The sequence below is a fragment of the Electrona antarctica genome (genome assembly GCF_951216825.1).
Source record: "Electrona antarctica genome assembly, chromosome: 1".
NCBI lineage: Eukaryota > Metazoa > Chordata > Actinopteri > Myctophiformes > Myctophidae > Electrona > Electrona antarctica.
Window position 1 is genome coordinate 52,196,016 of NC_136806.1, and position 18,253 is coordinate 52,214,268.

General features: G+C 41.3%; 1 protein-coding gene across 1 annotated transcript in view; it reads right to left on the reverse strand.

Annotated features, from left to right (window-relative positions):
• Positions 1–18,253, reverse strand: part of LOC306925474 (LIM and calponin homology domains-containing protein 1-like) — a 185,967-nt gene that overhangs the window by 85,269 nt on the left and 82,445 nt on the right. Inside the window, exon 3 of the mRNA XM_079504308.1 lies at positions 12,763–12,832. Within this exon, the coding sequence (XP_079360434.1) occupies positions 12,763–12,832 (70 nt within the window). The remainder of the gene's footprint in view (positions 1–12,762; positions 12,833–18,253) is intronic.

Sequence of the window (18,253 nt, forward strand, 5' to 3'; positions counted from 1 at the left end):
ATACGACTCGAGGAAACGTAACAATAGTTGCACACACACACACACACACACACACACACACACACACACACACACACACACACACACACACACACACACACACACACACACACACACACACACACACACACACACACACTAGAGAGCACATGGTGGTGCAAAAAGAAAAGAGTAAAGAAGGTATATTTTTATCGTTTAGAGCACAACCCACAAAAGATCTAATTAAACCTATATAGTGTGAAGAAAGCGATGAGCAGAGAAATGCGGACTGCAGCAGGTGAGGTAACAAAAGGTCAAGGGGGGCTGGAGTAAAGACAACAAACACCTGAGGTCAGAGCAGGAAAGGTCAGTGCCACAGGAAACGGGGCGTCAACCACAGACAAAAAAAAGATGGACGGCTCGAAGTGTTTCTAGAGGGATCAGGATTCAGGACACACTGACACCCCCTTGACACATGCAAGGATAGACCTTAGACTGGGCCATGGCTCAGTGGTCCAGGCACCTTGGCTGGTAATCCAGTCTGGCAGTGTGCCGCGGGTTCGACTCCCGATCCCGACGGCCTTTACTGCATGTCTTCCCCCCATCTCTCTCCCCATTTCCTGTCAGCCTACTGTCTGTCCCTCCATAAAATATATAAAATAAAAGGCGAAAGCCACAACAAAAACAAACATTTTAAGGATAGACCTTAGAGTTGTCCCGATGCCAGACCGAGTACGAGTACTTCATTTTTAGTACTCGCCGATACCGAGTACCGATACGAGTACTTTTTATTTTTGTTGCATGACTTATTGTACCCCCTGTTTTCCTCATAGATGCAGATGGATCTCCGATCTATACACTTGTCAGTTGTCATTTATGCTTGTAGATCGGCTGTTTCTGGCGATTTGCTGCAGTGTTGGGTCAGACTTTGCTCCCGTTGCATTCGTTCAGCCAAGTGTCAATTGGATGTTTTGGTACTCGGGTCAAAGTATCGGGGGCCGGTTCCGAGTACGAGTACTTGAGGGTGGTATCGGCCCGAGTAACCGATACCGGTATCGGAACAACTCTAATAGACCTCATTGTTTATTACACAACATTAGAAATTGCTATTCGTGAATAAACGTGCAAATAAAAAACGCACGTTGACAGACAAGCGTTTAGAGACGATTATAGCATCATATCACGAGGCCCCGGGGGCCAGGGTTATCGTCATTTATGTAAGCCCTATAGTATACACCACAAACATGCACTTTATAGGCCGTCAGCTCCAAGATTTTCTCAGATTTAGTTTAGTCAAAATTTTACTGAGGGACTGCCATTGGATGTTTTAGAATTTTCGTTTTTTTCATGTCATATGAAAGCAATGACATGAATTGACATTGACATATTGGTTGTTCAGTTTGGCCCACCAGTTTTGGAGATATGGCTTATAGGGTAATGTCTTGCAGAGAAACTGCGAGTTGAGAAAACAGGCTTGAAAGGTTCACTTCTGTGGTCTCCAACATTACACCTAGCTACATGTTTGGGCATTTACATGTCGATTTCAACTCTGACACTTATTTCAGACATGCTCTAGTACAGGGGTGCCCACACATTTATGACATGAGATCTACTTTCAAAATGACGAGCTGAACAAGATCTACCCACTGAAAAAATAATTGTACCATTGCTGAAAATAGTTTAAATATATAATGTACATGGGGGGGCTTTGGAATAGGGAGGGGGGAGAAATTATGACAGGCAGTTTCTACTGTCAAAATATGTCCCCCCAGTATTTAACTTAAACGCCCAATGCATTCTCAATGGCAATAGCACAAACTTTGGCATGCTACTAGTCCTACATACTTACACCTAGAAACCCCATTCAAACCTATTTAGGTTCATCTTACGGTTTGCCTGAAAATAAATCTTTGAAATGTTTCATAGTTTTAGAAATATAGTGCTTTCATATTTGAGAAATTCACAATGGGGCTCAATGGCAGATATTGGCACCTAGAAACTCCATTCACACATTTTATAATTCAGCTTACTGTGGAGACACATGCTGGAACTTTTTACTTTGAAATGATTTGTAGTTTCGGAGTTATTTAACCTAAACGCCCAATGCATTCTCAATGGCAATAGCACAAACTTTGGCATGCTGCTAGTCCTACATACTTACACCTAGAAACCCCATACAAACCTATTTAGGTGCATCTTACGGTGGACATGTTTGCCTGAAATGGAATCTTTGAAATGTTTCATAGTTTTAGAAATATAGTGCTTTCAAATTTGAGAAATTTATAATGGGGCTCAATGGCAGCTCTATGGTACGTCAAAAAAAATCACTTTCACCTAGAAACTCCATTCACACATTTTATAATTCAGCTTACTGTGGAGACACATGCTGGAACTTTTTACTTTGAAATGATTTGTAGTTTCTGAGTTATTTAACTTAAACGCCCAATGCATTCTCAATGGCAATAGCACAAACTTTGGCATGCTACTATTCCTACATGTGAAGAGTCTGCCTGTGCTATTAACTTCTAAAATTAATGAAAAGTTTTTCTCCTCTCCTCTCCTCTCCTGGTGAAAAGCTGTAATTTGCGCGATGGCAGTCTCTCAGTCAAATCTGGTCACATTTGATAAGGGCTTGCTCATGCTTATTTTAGCACCATATACCAGCCGGCTGTCTATGCAGTGTGTACTAGGGCTTTAAGCAACTATAGTCGACTATTCAACTACCAACAAGGTCGACTAGTGGATTTACTAGTCGACCTTGTTGGTACTAGTTGACTAGTTGATAAGAAAAACAACAACAAAAAAATATTTTTTTTCCCCCGTTTTTTTTTTGTAGGCCTTAAGATCAGATAGATTATAGTTATAGTCATTAATGTACACAGTTTTTTACATAATAGGTAGGCCTAGTTAAACAACTAGTTGGCTAGTCAACTAGTAAAAATCACTAGAAGTGAAAGCCCTAGTGTGTAGTAGTTTTTATTTCTTTTTTAATTCATCATTTCATCAGATTAAAGAAAAATCTAACTCCCAACCGGCTGACCGGCTACAGTTGGCATTAGTCACTCAGGGCAACAAGGTGTGCTGGCTGCTTTATACGAAAGCACTCTCAAGGAATCTATGGAGCTACACAGTACAATCCTCTGTGTTACTTTGAAGTGGAGAGCGCAAAGATTCACCCCATGAGGGTTTTTCCTGTTACCATCATGGCCTCATGGGTGTGCCCACGTATATGCAGCTTTCTGTTACCATCATGGCCTCATGGGTGTGCCCACGTATATGTAGCTTTCTCAGGGAAAAGGAACAGGCTTTCACACCCAGAAAGTGGGACGGTGACAGTATCCAGAGGAAAACCTTGTCAGGACAAGGGAAACAATCTCCACCATGTGCTTCCCAGTTCCGCTCTTCTTTAGCCAAGAATAACACCCCAAAAATAAGACGAGAGTGGGCTAAAAAGTAAGCACTCAAGTCATAGAGAGCTCCTCATCCTTAATCAAAATATGTAGCCTGACTTTGCAGTCCTCCATTCCAGAAATATTCAAGTATAGATTATTCATATAGCAACTTAAACTCATGAGTTGGTTCTGAGGTGCAGCGTTCATGATTTGTGCATGGCTGCACACGCACCTGCAGCCCATTAAGTAGCTATAATTTATGCTTCGTCCCGCGATGGTGTCGCTCACAACAGTCGCATCCGCGATGTGAGCTTGTATATCAGCTGTTCTCTGCGTGCAGTACTGTTGCGCAATGAAGAGGAGGTTGAATGAACTGAAACCATGAAGCGCTTCCCGAAACAACAGCTTTGGAGATCTGTTGGAAATTGATTACATAAAACAGTCACCTGTCTCAATGTTTCTGGGACCCAGGGGGATATTTAGCGGCCTCTAGTGGCAGTGATGTCAGACTTCGGTTCTCTATTGAGCGTCGCAGTCCCGCCCCCCTACCAGGGACCAGGAAATGATTCTCCGTTCATTTTCCTCATAGACATTTCAAAAAGTATTTATTTAAAGATCTTTTAAGCCTCGTACAAAGCCAACTCGAGTTGTGACAAATCATGACAACAAACACAATTGTTCGGGCCGAACAAATAATTAGAAAGGCGTGGCGTAATCGTCTTTAAATAAATACTTTTTGAAAAAATGAATGAGGAATTCACTTTCAATGGTCCTAGCGTCGTCATGAAAGGGGGTGGGACTGCGACGCTCTATACTAGAGTGGGCCATAAATAATGCATTTTAGGAAGGAAGCTGCAGTGCAGTGCAGACCATATACAATGTGCCCGTAGACCACGACTGGCCCCGGGGCCGGACTTTTGGACATGCCCCTGCACTAGAAGATGAAAAGCCCCCGCGCTCAGAGGTCGCGGCTCTAATTACGTAATAGCCTGAACCCCTCAGGGACTCATTATCCCATCAGCCCCCAAAACAGGAAGAGGGAGTAGGCCTGGTGTTTTATTATTACGATGGTTCCAGATAACAACAGGCTCCTTGTTTATGTTGCTTCTCACCTCCGCAAACACACACACGCAGCGGAGGCCAGCACTTCACTCCACAGGGGAGCTTAGAAGCAGTGTTGATGTTGTCGACTAAAAGTCGACTACCTTTTTTCACTGACGAAAACTAAATGGAATACTAGAACTAAGACTAAATGTATTGACAATTTCGTCAACAGATACAAACTAGACTAAAATGTTAGGAAGGGACTAGTGGACAAGAGATCCAGTATAAGTCATTTTACACTTGGTTGCATGCTGAAAATAGCAGATCTACAAGCTCACAACACGTCGCGCTTGTAGATCGGCTATTTTCAGCAAGTGAAAAAAACATTACGACGGCATCAAGGCCTGCCAAAATACATTTTGTTCGACTAAATCAACTGTAGATTTAGTCGACTAAAATCTTATGGCATTTAGTCGACTAAAAATAGAACACTAAAACATTCCAGGTGACTAAAATGTGACTAAAACTAAATTAAATCTATTCAAAAGACTATGACTAAAACTAAAATCAAAATTTGCTGCCAAAAACAACATTGGTGTTTGTGTGTGTGTGCGCGCGCGCACGCACGCACACGCGCGTGCGCATGCGTGCGTGTTTATTTATACACAGTACACACAGACATTAATGTAGCCTACATTTTTATATATACAAAATGTCAACGGTGAATACTTGATTCCGATTGGCCAGAGGGTGTGCATTAGTTTCAGATAACTCACAATGGCACAGATTTGAAGGAGGGGTGTGTCGTCTCGGTTTCTAAATGAATATGCAATAATTATATTAGGCTATCATTTTCTTAAGCTAACGTTAGTCATTACTATGACTGCTCCCACTTGTGGAATAGTATTGTTATACATTTGAATAAATGGTATTGTGTGAGAGACGTGAGTGAGATAATCCGTTGATTGGAAACAACGCACTCTGGGGGGGAACACTCACTGTATCATGCATTATTTTTGAGTGGTGTAAACCACTCCTACAACTGGCTTTGTTAGTTTACGTGTCTGTCTGTTCGTACCAAAAAATGAGCATGGTTGCTATGGTCACCCAGTTCACACGGGTGTGATTTCATTACGTCAGACATTACGTCAGACCACAGCTGATCATTCTATATAAGACCTTACACCACTCAGTTCACACGGGTGTGATTTTTCAGTAAATACACGGCTCGTCGTGGACTATTCCTAATTTGTCCATCCATCCAAATAGAAACAAGGACAAATGAAGAAAAAAAGGAGCCATAAAATAATCTTTGTTCTTTCATGCTTATACGGCAGTTCTGTGGATGTTTCGGCTAGAAACATCCACAAGATCGAGTGAGGTGGTAGCATTTGCAATCGGAAAAAAACATTGTTATTATACTGCATGGACAAAAGAATTGTTAAGTATGTGGCTGTGTAATTACCCAGCGTTTGTTAAGAGGCCACAGGAAGATCACTGGGGGCCTAAGTGATGTGATAACAGAAGCCCTAGCTTCTCAGCCAAGCCAAACATCCTTTGGCTACACTGTGCAACACTGAGAGTTCCAAACGCAATCCGTCTGCAGATCTAAATCTTATCGCTTCTAAACTCTCTCTCTCTATTTGAATCTTTGCCCACGCCTGTCTGTGTCTGTCTATTTTAACCTATTTAGACCTAACAAATGTCTTCTAAATCCTGACAGTTTTCTGAAAAACCCTATGTTTCTAATGTCAGTGGTTCTCAAACATTTTCATGTCAAGGACCCCCAAAAATATATGTAATTGGCCGCCGACCCACATCTGAAAATATGTTGTTCCAGAAGCAAAGCTATGAGTTCAAAACGTTCGCTCTGAAAGAATATATCCAAAGATAGCAGATCTACGAGCTCATAGCGCGCCACTCGGTGGCGCGCTATGAGCTTGTAGATCTGCTATTTTTCAATAGCTAAAGTATAACGTAACGCTTAAAACACCAAAAGGGGTTCCCGCCCAAAATGGATTAACGTCTCTCTCTCTCATCTCACATCTCTGGCATTAACGCCGTGAGATTCCATCCATCATTTTATTATTGGCTCTTTAAAAGGTTCTTCAAAAAGGATTGTTTAAAAAAAGAAGAAAATTATTTGGAGGATGCATTATAATTTCTGCTTCACTTCACTTTAATGTTATAGGCTATTTTAGATATAAAAAAAAAAATCACAATGAGAAGAGGCCGGCCATCTACGAGCTGCAAACGACGCAAAACCTTTAAATAATCGAGATATTGATTTGACTTAAGTCGTATCGGCCCAGCAATAGCAATAGTGAGTCTCAGTTCTGTGGAGTCTCTCAGTGACGTTAACGTTTACAGTATGTATCCGTCACGGTTGTGAATGTGAAAGGCCGCTGTGTACGCCCAGCTTCATCCAGATGAAGGTCTTACTTCACCATGAAAGGACCGCACTGTGCTGCACTGTTAACTTTACTCTAGAGTATCAGGGATCACGTCCGTTCACTCACACTCAATGCATAACCTCACCGTCTGCAGTCCATTGCATAGTGCAATGTTCAGACTTTGAGCCCATTATACAAAGAAATATGTGTCTTTGAAAGATTTGAATGCATCGAATTACGTTTACTTGGTCAGGGAACTTAACCCATTTAGATCTGATGACAGTTTCTATAAATGTCTTCTAAATCCTGACAGTTTTCTAAAAACCCAATGTTTCTGTGTCAGTCGTTCTCAAACATTTTCATGTCAAGGGCCCCCAAAAATATATGTAATTGGCGGCCGACCCCCATCTGAAAATATGGGGACCCCCCCCCCCCCCCCAGAAGCAAAGATTTGAGTTAAAAACGTTGGCTCTGAAAGAATATATATTCAAAGATTTGCGCCACATTTTCACAGTTTTTCAAAAATAGCAGACCTACAAGCTCGTAGCGCGCCACTCGCGCGCTATGAGCTTGTAGATCTGCTATTTTTCAATAGCTAAAGTATAACACAATGTTTAAAACACCAAAAGGGGTTCCTGCCCAAAGTGTGTTAAAGAGAAAAGTAAGGTTTTTAGGGCCATCATGATTACAACCATTTATGTTGACAATTAATTGTCACAAATAATTGCGATTAAGGATTTAATTGTGTTTTTGTCGTTGGAACACTGGAACATATGAATGAAAATTATAATTCTGTTTGACATTTAGGGCTTTGAAGTTGCAGAGGGCAGATATGTCAAATAACCTAAATATAAAAAGCAATGACTGGTCATTGCTGGTCAAAAAATAATAATAATAATGTAAATAGACGATCTACAAGCTCACAACGCATCACATTGTGATGCGTTGTGAGCTTGTAGATCTGCTATTTACACTACTTTTTGAAAATCAGGCCTATAGGTTTGCCAGGTGGCTTTGAACTGAAAACATCCCCCTCTGCCCTCAAGACATTGAGGGCGCCCTCAAGACATTCCACAAATCTACATCATCAACAGTATAGGTGACCAAACCACAGGTTGACAAAGCGGGGGCCACCAGGGGGCGACAGGTGGACAGGAGAGGAAAAAGAAAAGAAAATAACAGAAAATAATCATATTAAAATCAAGATTATTCTGCTAGTTTTTTCCACTTTCAACCATGGTTGCTCCTATTTTTGGCATGGCATTACTGTCAACATTTTTGCAAAAACATATCAGATTAAAATATCAGATTAACAAACTCCAAATGCTTATGGATCGTCTCTTCTCCTCATTCAGAGCCATTTCGCAAAAGCTTGGCCGCACCCAGCGGCTATGACTATCATTTTCACTGTCCTGAGCATTGGAACATTTGGCAAGCTCTGGAGGACTGAACAATATTAACTAATTTTGGGCGGGAACCCCTTTTGGTGTTTTAAAGCATTATGTTATATTGAAAAATAGCAGATCTACAAGCTCATAGCGCGGCACCGAGTGCCGCACTACGAGCTTGTAGATCTGCTATTTTTGAAAAATCGTGAAAAGTCCCTGGAAACATATTTTCAGATGGGGTTCCGCAGCCAAATACAGATAATTCTGGGGGTCCTTGACATGAAAAATGTGGAGCACCACTGACATAGAAAACATTGTATTTAGAAGACTTTTCTTTTTAGAATCGGCCTCAGGTCTGTGCAGCGTCTCGTTCCAATCACACCAGTCAGTCCAGTCATTTTATTCCCAGTGAATTTCATCAAGTGTCCACATTTCAGCTGAGGCTTTTCTTGCCGAGTAACACGAGGAAACAATTAGTGTCTTGTTCGAGGACAGACTGACTGACAGGACCGACGTGGGTGTATGATGGATACTTTGGGTGCATAGAGAAGAAAACCTGTGACCGTTTGATAACAGGCTGACCTGTGTGTGTGTGTGTGTAGTAACAGTAACACCTGCACCTCCTTGGCCTAATTGGAACATTGTGACCAGCTGCACGCGGCCTGGCTGGTGAACACACTGTACAACACATGTCGTCTCTTGTGGGCAGAAAACCTTGCATGTCCAAAACCGTACATTTTCATGAAAGGGGGAAAAAAATAGACTACTGTACCAGTGTCTACCAATGGATCCAATGTAGTCATTATTTATAGTCACAAGACTTACTGTAAGTACTTATTATTAATACTTTTCATTGGTTAAATATTTATAAAACCAGACAGATAAAAAAGGGGGATGAAAAGAATAGCAAGTATATATAAATATATATATATATTCTTTTTTGCTTTTTTATGTATTTATTAGCACAAAGAGTTACCAGCTCACAATGTGTTTCTTGTTGAAACTGCACTTTCAGCACTTTTTAATTCCAATGTGATACTGAATCTAATATTCAGATACATACTATTAAAGGTAGTGTTGTACGTGATATTTTTTGGTTAAAACAAAACGTTTTTTTGTTAAAAGGTTAAATCACTATATTCATATAGTAATCATTGCTACAGTGTGATTGTTCAGTAACATGAGTCTCCCTGTCTCTTCAGCTCTTTGATAAACAGAAAATACATTTTAGCTATTTATGAGCTTAATTATTTTATAGTGTTCCAGTTCCAATTTTGTCTGCTCATTTCTTTGTGTCATCACTCACAATTCCACTTGTTTCCTGGCTGCATTCTCTATCCTGATTGGATGAAATCGGCATCCCAGTTTCGGTTTCTGAAAATGCATTTTCTGTTTAATAAAAAGCTGGAGAGACATGGAGACTCCTGCTGCTGAACAAACACTCTATAGCAATGAGTACAATCACAATATAGAGCTTTTTAACACTTATTTTAACCAAAGGAAATCACTTACACTACCTTCCAGGATTAATGAATCTATCTACTGTATCGCAACATTGCACAGCCCTTATTTTGAAGAGCCAAATATCCGTAACCGGATGTTACGATGACATAATGCTGTGTGTGGTGTCTTGACCGGTTGTTGTTCTCTCGCTCGGTGCAGAAAAAACCCGACCGCGAGTATCACAGTGCAGGCTGCTGTCGGCCGTTTTCACCAGAAACGACATTCATTGCTGATTTGGAGATACAGGCCATTGAAAGCAGCACATAGAGTGCAAGTGGATGCGCGGTTGCGCGAGCCTCTTCAAAATGGCCGCGGCCACTGTCCCACTTTGACTGTTATGCTAACGAACGGCAGCTAACGATTCGATCGGATCAAAACATGGATTAAAGAATATAAACCCTGGAAAGCGTAGCCTACGGTTCGGGCGGACTAGGCGATTAATTTAATCCTCCGGTTACTACGGTTCTGGCGGGCTCCGTGTTAACCCTCTTATGGCCCTTGGCGCAATTGACGTAATTCATCAAGAAATCCCTCATTACCCTTGACGTAAATTACGTAATTGTTTTATTCCCTATAATCGGGGGCTTAATGTAGCAAAATGTAGCAACTTTTGGCTAGTTTGGCTAACGGCCGATGTAATCTACCTAAAACCGGCCGAGATCATTGTGTGCACGCTCTCGCACGCACGCGCATGGTCTTTATGTGCATCGCTGCGTAAAATGCGATATTTGGGGCTTGATTAGAGGTTAATTTGACTTATATATTAAAATAAACGATGATCGCTTAGCATCCCGGACAGATCACTGTGTAACAACTGCAGAAAGCTAGCGGATGTTGTGATCCGTTTGACCGGAAATGACATCTCCAGATTCGCTCTATTCGGTCAAAATCGGCATAATGGTGAAGTTACCGCCACCATCAGGACTCAGTGTCTAATACTATAGTCTTGCCCCGTGAAAATGAGATGTAGTGTGTATATCACAGATTTTTCTATTGGCATTAAAATGATGAATTAAAAATATGAATAGTGCAGGTAGAAGGCACAATCCACTGTAAAGGTGGTTGCACACTGGGCGCGTCTTTCGGAAAACCGATGGAGAAACGCCGCTAGAAATCTGAAAAACGCGCTCGGTGTGCGGGGACATTTAATTAGGGTGGCCATAAGGGGGTTAAGATCACCTCTGCAGAGGCTAAAAGATACAACTTGGCAGTACTGATGTCAGTGTCCTGCTCTAAGCGTGGGTTCACGCAGCACTTTCTCTCTGACAACGGAAGCAACCGCAGTGCGTGCAGTCAAAATGTAATTGCCGTCTCCGTGACCGGGCATGTCGAGGATTGTTGCACAAGGTCGTAAAGCTAAAACAACAGGGATAGCACCGGAGTTACACTATTAACACGCAAGTCAGTCAGTCAGTCAGCCAGCCAGCCAGTCAGTCAGTCAGTCAGTCAGTCAGTCATAGTCAGTCAGTCAGTCAAACAAACAATATCTGCATCAGTCAAAGTACTGTAAGCAAGTCCTACGTATATTAGCCATTATGTTTGACTACAGTACTGTACATGGCCTCAAAAGGACTAGGTCCCGCCGTCCTGGCAGATATAGAGGCTGGCAAAAGTCAGTGAATATTACCCTTTTCGCAACATCGTATCCAAAAAGTAAAGATAGTCTGAGACACCTTAGTTCAGATGTTCGCAAAATAGTCGGAAAGTACAAATTTAACCGACTGGGTTGAAAACAATGTTTAAATCACATATTAACCATTATTTTATTTAGTCTGCCTGTGCCATGTTTTCCCATTCAACATGGGTGAACCCATGGTGCCAGTACTGTTCCCCATTCGGCTACTTTTTGCGGAAAGGGCATAATATTCACTGACTTTGGCAGGACTGTACCTCTGCCGGGACCCTACGCATCTCGGCATCATCTTGTAGAGTGAGCTCCCAAACAGGGCTATAGTGATATTCTGTTCAAGAAATAAGTTTTTCAATTTTCTCCATTCCCTTCAAAAGGTCACGTATGCCTCTCTCTGTACCATGTATCTGATGTAGGCCTACATCCAGTGAAACTTAAAACTAAGACTTATAGAAGCCATTCCTGGTTTCAAAAAGCCATGGATATACGTATACGGCAACAATTCACACCGCATTACATACAACAGTAGACGCCATGCGGCACACATTGCATACCGTCTACAGAGAACCAAGCACACACACACACACACACACACACACAACACAACTTAGAGCAGGGGTTCTCAACGTTTTTGGCCGGGGACCCCCGGAAATGCTTTGGCAATGTCTCGGGACCCCCGCCCCGCCCCCTCCCGACCCCCAATATAAATTGACTGCTACAATAACCTTAAACCATTTTGGGCGGGAACCACTTTTGGTGTTTTAAGCATTGTTATAATTTAGCTATTTAAAAATAGCAGATCTACAAGCTCATAGCGCGCCACCGAGTGGCGCGCTACGAGCTTGTAGGTCTGCTATTTTTGAAAAATCGTGAAAAAAAATTACAAAATAAATCTTTTTTTTTTTTTTTTTTTTTAATAATTTGGGGACCCCCTAAAATAATTTGGCGACCCCCCGAGGGGTCGCGACCCACGGGTTGAGAACCCCTGACTTAGAGTATACACACACAATACCCCCACACAGCACACATCTACTACACACATGTACACAGTACAGAGAATCCAGTGTGCAGCTGAGCAGCACTTACTGAATCAACGACAATGATCGTTGCAGCGCTGTGTGGAGTTCACTGGCTTTCATTGTAGCCAGCTGTTCCAGTAACTCATCCGGGGGTTAACTATAGCTAACCTTGGAACACCTGACAGAGAATCCCCGTGTCAGCGCATAAATTACACACAGAGCACGTTATTAAATCAGCACTTAAACCAGACAACGGGACAATTTATGGAGAAAGTAGGAGGTGATGGCTGGAGAGGAAAGGATGGGGGAATGGGCTGAAATAAAGCACCCCTGCCTGGACGTGTGTCACTCACGGCACCCTTAGGGTGCCACGGCAGCCACCCCAGAAACCCTGCTCTGGATGAGAGGACTCACCAGGCCAGCAATGGGAGTCGGGAGTCTGTTGATTTTCTTCACCAGGCCAGGTTTGATGGAGCTCAGCAACCTGAGGGTTGAAAGTAGGGAGAGAGAGGGAGACAGACAGACAGACAGACAGACAGGAGGCGGGAAAAGGAGTGTCAATAGTTATAGCTCAAAGGAATCAAAGAGTACAGTAATACTTTAATACCAAGATAATTTGTTGGTGCCCCCGGGGCATGAACAAAGAATCTCGATAAACACACGGCATGCAAGCAAGAACACGAGTGAACAGACAAATATTCCAATGAAGACAATTATTTATACCTGTGCGATACACATTCTATTTGAACCTTTGCTTCATGTTTGAGAACTAATGTAGCGACCTTCTCTGCCCTCTCTGCCTGTTGTGTGAGTCAAAATGGCAACAAGGGGTACGTACAAGCATTCCTTTAACCACTTAAACCCTGTATACTTTGTTGAACGTCAAATAGTGAAACATTTTAAATAACTGATCAGCTATTTTTTTTTTTTGCCGAAATGTTATCCAATTATGACATGCAAGGAATAGGGATGCTATAGTGAACATTACACGTTCATTAAAAGGCCCTCTGGGAGCTCAGTTGCTGGTGTACTCCTGAGACATGGTGATCCATGTGACAGGGATGTGGATTTTGAGTATTTTGAGTCTGTGTAATTTGGTCATCTTGGAGCAGTTTAAAATCTCTCTTCCCAGTTGGGTTACCACATACTGTACCTTAGTGAGTGTAAGGATACAAGTATACAACTGTCACAGAAGCTGCGGGGTTGACTGAGGTCTCTATGTAGGTACCTGTGCCAGTGCAGGATTCCAGCATAAGAAAGGTTTGCCCATACGGTAATTCCACAAAGTAGTGAGTGATTTTGGCTGAACTTGTTATTTGTTGTGTGTGTGCCTTGTTTTGCCAAGGATCACACTTCTTGTTTGTGAATAGGTACCTCCTGTGATGTCGTACTGTTGAGGGCAAGGACACTTCTATTCCCAGAGTTCAGGTCACACATACTGTAGTGGCTTGTGTCTTTGAGAGGATTCAGATTTTATTTCATTTTATTTGTTTGGTTTGCTCTGGCTCTGGTATGGTCTTTGGTGCTTGGCATTTTCCTTTCCATTTTTCAAAAGTCAAGTCTGGCATATTAATGACTAGGAAGTAGGGCTTTCACTTCTAGTGATTTTCACTAGTTGACTAGTTTAACTACCTATTATGTAAAAAAAGAAAGGAAAAAAAAGGGGGGGGGGTTCTTTTTCATTTTTTATAATATTTGTACATTTTATATATTTTTTTTTCTAGTCAACTAGTACCAACAAGGTCGACTAGTGGATTTACTAGTCGACTAGTTGAATAGTTGCTTAAAGCCCTACTAGGAAGTGTATTGTGTTATATCCCATTATTCCCTCGCTCAATCTCTGCGCCTGACTCATGGCTCTCCGTTCCCCTTTTAAAACCTTTAAACCTGGTGTCCCTATTCTGGGCATGACAGTACAGGTGAACATTTTCCAAAAAATAGCAGATCTACAATCTCACAGCACGTCGCGATAGGACTGTGTGACGACCCTCTAGTCCAGTGTTTCCCAACCTGTGTGCCGCGGCACTTTACTGTGCCGTTTGATGTGTCCAGGTGTGCCGCCTGATTTGACGGAAAATAACACTAACCTTCCCCCGAAAGCAATCGTTGTTGTTGTCACACGTCTAACCATTAGACGTGCGATAACAACAACTACGGAACAATAGACTCTAACGACCCTCGGCCATTGAAATGTTAATGCTAAAGAGATGCATCCAGAAGACGCTACATTTCGCCAACTCCAGTAAGACTGGAGCGCACATAGACAGCAGACACATACAGTCCTACATGTCCCGACCCAAACACTGAGGAGGTAAAGTAAACGTGACGTTGTTGTGATTAAACATAATGTGCCACGAAAAATAGCTGTCCAAGTGTCCATACATGATCGCCTCGGTCGGCGAACAAAATCCTCCACAGAAGCGCAGTGATGCCTGATTTATTCTTCATTGTACACGTGTTCCATGCTGAAAATGGCTGATTTACAAGCTCACAACGCGTTGCGGACGCAACGTGTTGTGAGCTTGTCGATCAGCTATTTTCAGCACGTGGAAATATGCAGGCTGTGAGAACTGAGACCCTTCACAATAAAAGCATGCAGCTTTCACAAGTTGGCCCATAATAAAGACAAGGAAAAGGATTAAGAATTAGGTGGCATTTCACATTGCATATGAGCTATTTTTTTCTCCAAAATGTATTTAAAAAAATAATAAAAAGGAATTAATTTGGATAATGGTAATGGAGATATTGTAAAAGTTGTCACTTTATTAATCCCCCAAGGTTTTTTTATTCAATAAAGTCTAAAATAAATTAACTTTCCCAACACTGTATATATATATATATATATATATATATATATATATATATATATATACACACATATGTATGTATATGTATAGGCCTATACACCGTACATCTAGGTGTGCCCTGAGATTTTTAGGCTATGAAAAGTGTGCCCTGGGACAAAAAAGGTTGGGAAACACTGCTCTAGTCTATAGTCTATGCCCCGCCTGCCTCAGGAATCACTCTGCAGCAACTACAGATCGCCCTCTCCCTGCCTCTCGTCATACAAAACAGCCAGTTCGCTAAACTCCGCAACCGCATCTCTGCAGATGCGGGGTTAATAATTACCCAATTAACAAAAATTGGAAAGAAGAAAAAAAAGGAGAAAGGAGCTGAGTGTTTTTTCTTATTTTATTTTCTCATTTAAAAAGAAGAATGTCGGGTTGGGAGAGTTTGAAAGCGAGAGTGTCTGTCCTGTTGTCTTTATTTTGTTTGTCTGTTCACATTTGTCAATGTTTAACTGTTTTGTTTTTTCTTTATCACATTTATGTACCTTTTTTATTATGTATTGTATGTCACTTAATTACTCATTATCTGTCAATTATTTTCTTAAGTTATGTCATAATACAAAAAGCCTAATAAAAACTATTTAAAAAAAAAAAAATTACCCAATTAATTTCCGATTCATTGTTTAAAGTGTGGAATAGAAATGGTATTCACTCCTTCAAATATCTTTATATTGATGGGTTATATCCAACTTTTGAACAAATAAGACGCACATTTAATTTACAGTACTCCCAACATACCTACCAACTCATCGATGGAATCTATATTTCTATCTGACCCATTGGTCAAAGGAGTATCTATCACTGACGAGCAATGGTCTACATCCCAAACATTAGTGCACATTAGTGCACTTCAGTATGCGCCAGGCATATATCTGCAATATAAAAAAATTGTAAATTACAGATTTGTCAAAGGAAAAGCTCAACAGAATGTATCCAAATGTGAATCCAGCCTGCAACAAATGTGGCCAGTCGCCGGCCACTCTAGCCCGTTATGTTCTGGCACTGCACAAAACTAACATCATATTGGCAAAGCATATTTAAATCACTGTCAGACATTGTTGAAAAACATTTTGACCCGGATCCACTGACAGCAGTTCTGGGGGTCAAAAGGCCCAGGTTCAAACTGTCTAGTTTTCAATATCGCATGGTAAAATTTGTGACTCTACTGGCTCGCAGACTGATACTGTTGAATTAGAAGCAAGCGCAGGTTCCAACTCACACTACTCTTATGAAAGATGTTATGCACTATTTGCAATTAGAAAAGACACAGTTTGAATCGAGAGGGAGTGAAGACAAATTTTACAAGACTTAGCAACCCTTCATTGACCATAAGTGCATGCTAACCCCTCCTACACAATAGATAACATTATAACATTTCCATAAAAAGGGGAAAAAAAGAGAAAATAAATACTTTTTATCATTTCAAAAGTATTATGTTTCTATATGTCTGTAATTCATTTGATATATCCCTGTTTTATGCATGTTTTGCTTTATGAGGTTCATGTACAGTACAGTGTAGAGCAATGTAGCCATCTAAATGTAAGATTTTATTTTTATTTAAAAAAGAAAAGAAGAAAAGAAATGGTTACTTTTGTACTTCGATCTGCCATAATGTGGTTGTTTAATGATGAAACTGAGGAATTAAGAGAAGAGGGCACAATTTGTGCTGGGAGAGTTTGAGAGCAAGAGTGTCTGTCCTGTTGTCTGTTTTGTTTGGTTGTCACTGTTTAACTGATGTTTCCCCTTGTTTATCGCATTTATGTACCTTTTTTATTTGTATTCATCTGGAACATTTACATAATTTATCTCAACTGTCACTGTTATTTGTTTTCCTTCTATACTGCTTATCTGTCGATTATATTCCGAAGTAATTTTCAAAATACAAAATGTCTAATAAAAACAGTACCCCATAAAAAGAAATACCCTATGAATTATCAACCTGCAATGTTTGATATTAATTTTAAATCTTGAGGTTTTTCTCCCCAACAAAAAGCCATGTTGTTTAAGGAACGTCCCACTGTGGGGTGTGGAAGGTCAGTCATGTCACTGGCTCTTAAATCAGAGGTCACGACATTCACTCACTCCCATGTACTTAATAACAGAGCAGAACACACATGAAAAGATGGAACACCCCTCCGGTCTCATCTCTCAACGCGCACGTCGCACACGCACACGCACACGCACACGAACACACACACTCCAGTCCTTAGGGGCCGGTAACAGACAGCTAAAGCACACAAATTCAGCCTAGCTCGGACCAGCTTGTCAAGAGTCACAGACATCACAATCTGAGAACCAATCGTCGAGAAAATAAAGGAAAAACAGCGCCATCTTTTCCTTTGAGTCAACCATGGCCCCAGTGAGGCTCCCAAACGTTGAAGCACTGGGCCCTAGTGGTAAGAGGAGGGACTGCAGGCGGACCCGTGGAGGTATGGCGAGGAAACCCCCGTGCAGCTGGGGCTTTAACGTTGAGCACGTTTGCACTTCTGCATTTTGGGCACCAAATGTTGGTGCCCAAATCGAAAAAAGTAAGTAGAAGTAGACGGTTCTTCCGGGTGCTTCAAAACGCCACTGAGCAACTTCCACTGACATGAATAGTGGGGGTTCAGTCTCTATCCTTCTTTACACTCTATGGAGTCAACAGTCTCTCTCTCTCTCTCTCTCTCTCTCTCTCTCTCTCTCTCTCTCTGACATCCAGACCCAGACAGATTCCTCCCTGCTGGAACACAGCACTGCCTCCTCCGCCTTTAGCTGTGATACTATATGATTATTCACCTTTAGTAGCTCACTTTAATAGAGCCTGACCGAATGCCAGGTTTTATTGTTCCGAGTCATAAGACCGCCAATAGCTGATGTTTCGTCATGAAGTGCAACATTATTTTCTACTTAATTAGAAAATGTTGATTGTTGGAAGTTTACTTCATGAGAACATTTCACTTAAATAAATAAACACAAATAACTTCTTGATAGATATAAAAATTGAGCGAACTTCAAAAGGCTACATGAAAACAACATTTCACTTTAAATATGAAATGAACAAGAAAATAAGAAAATAC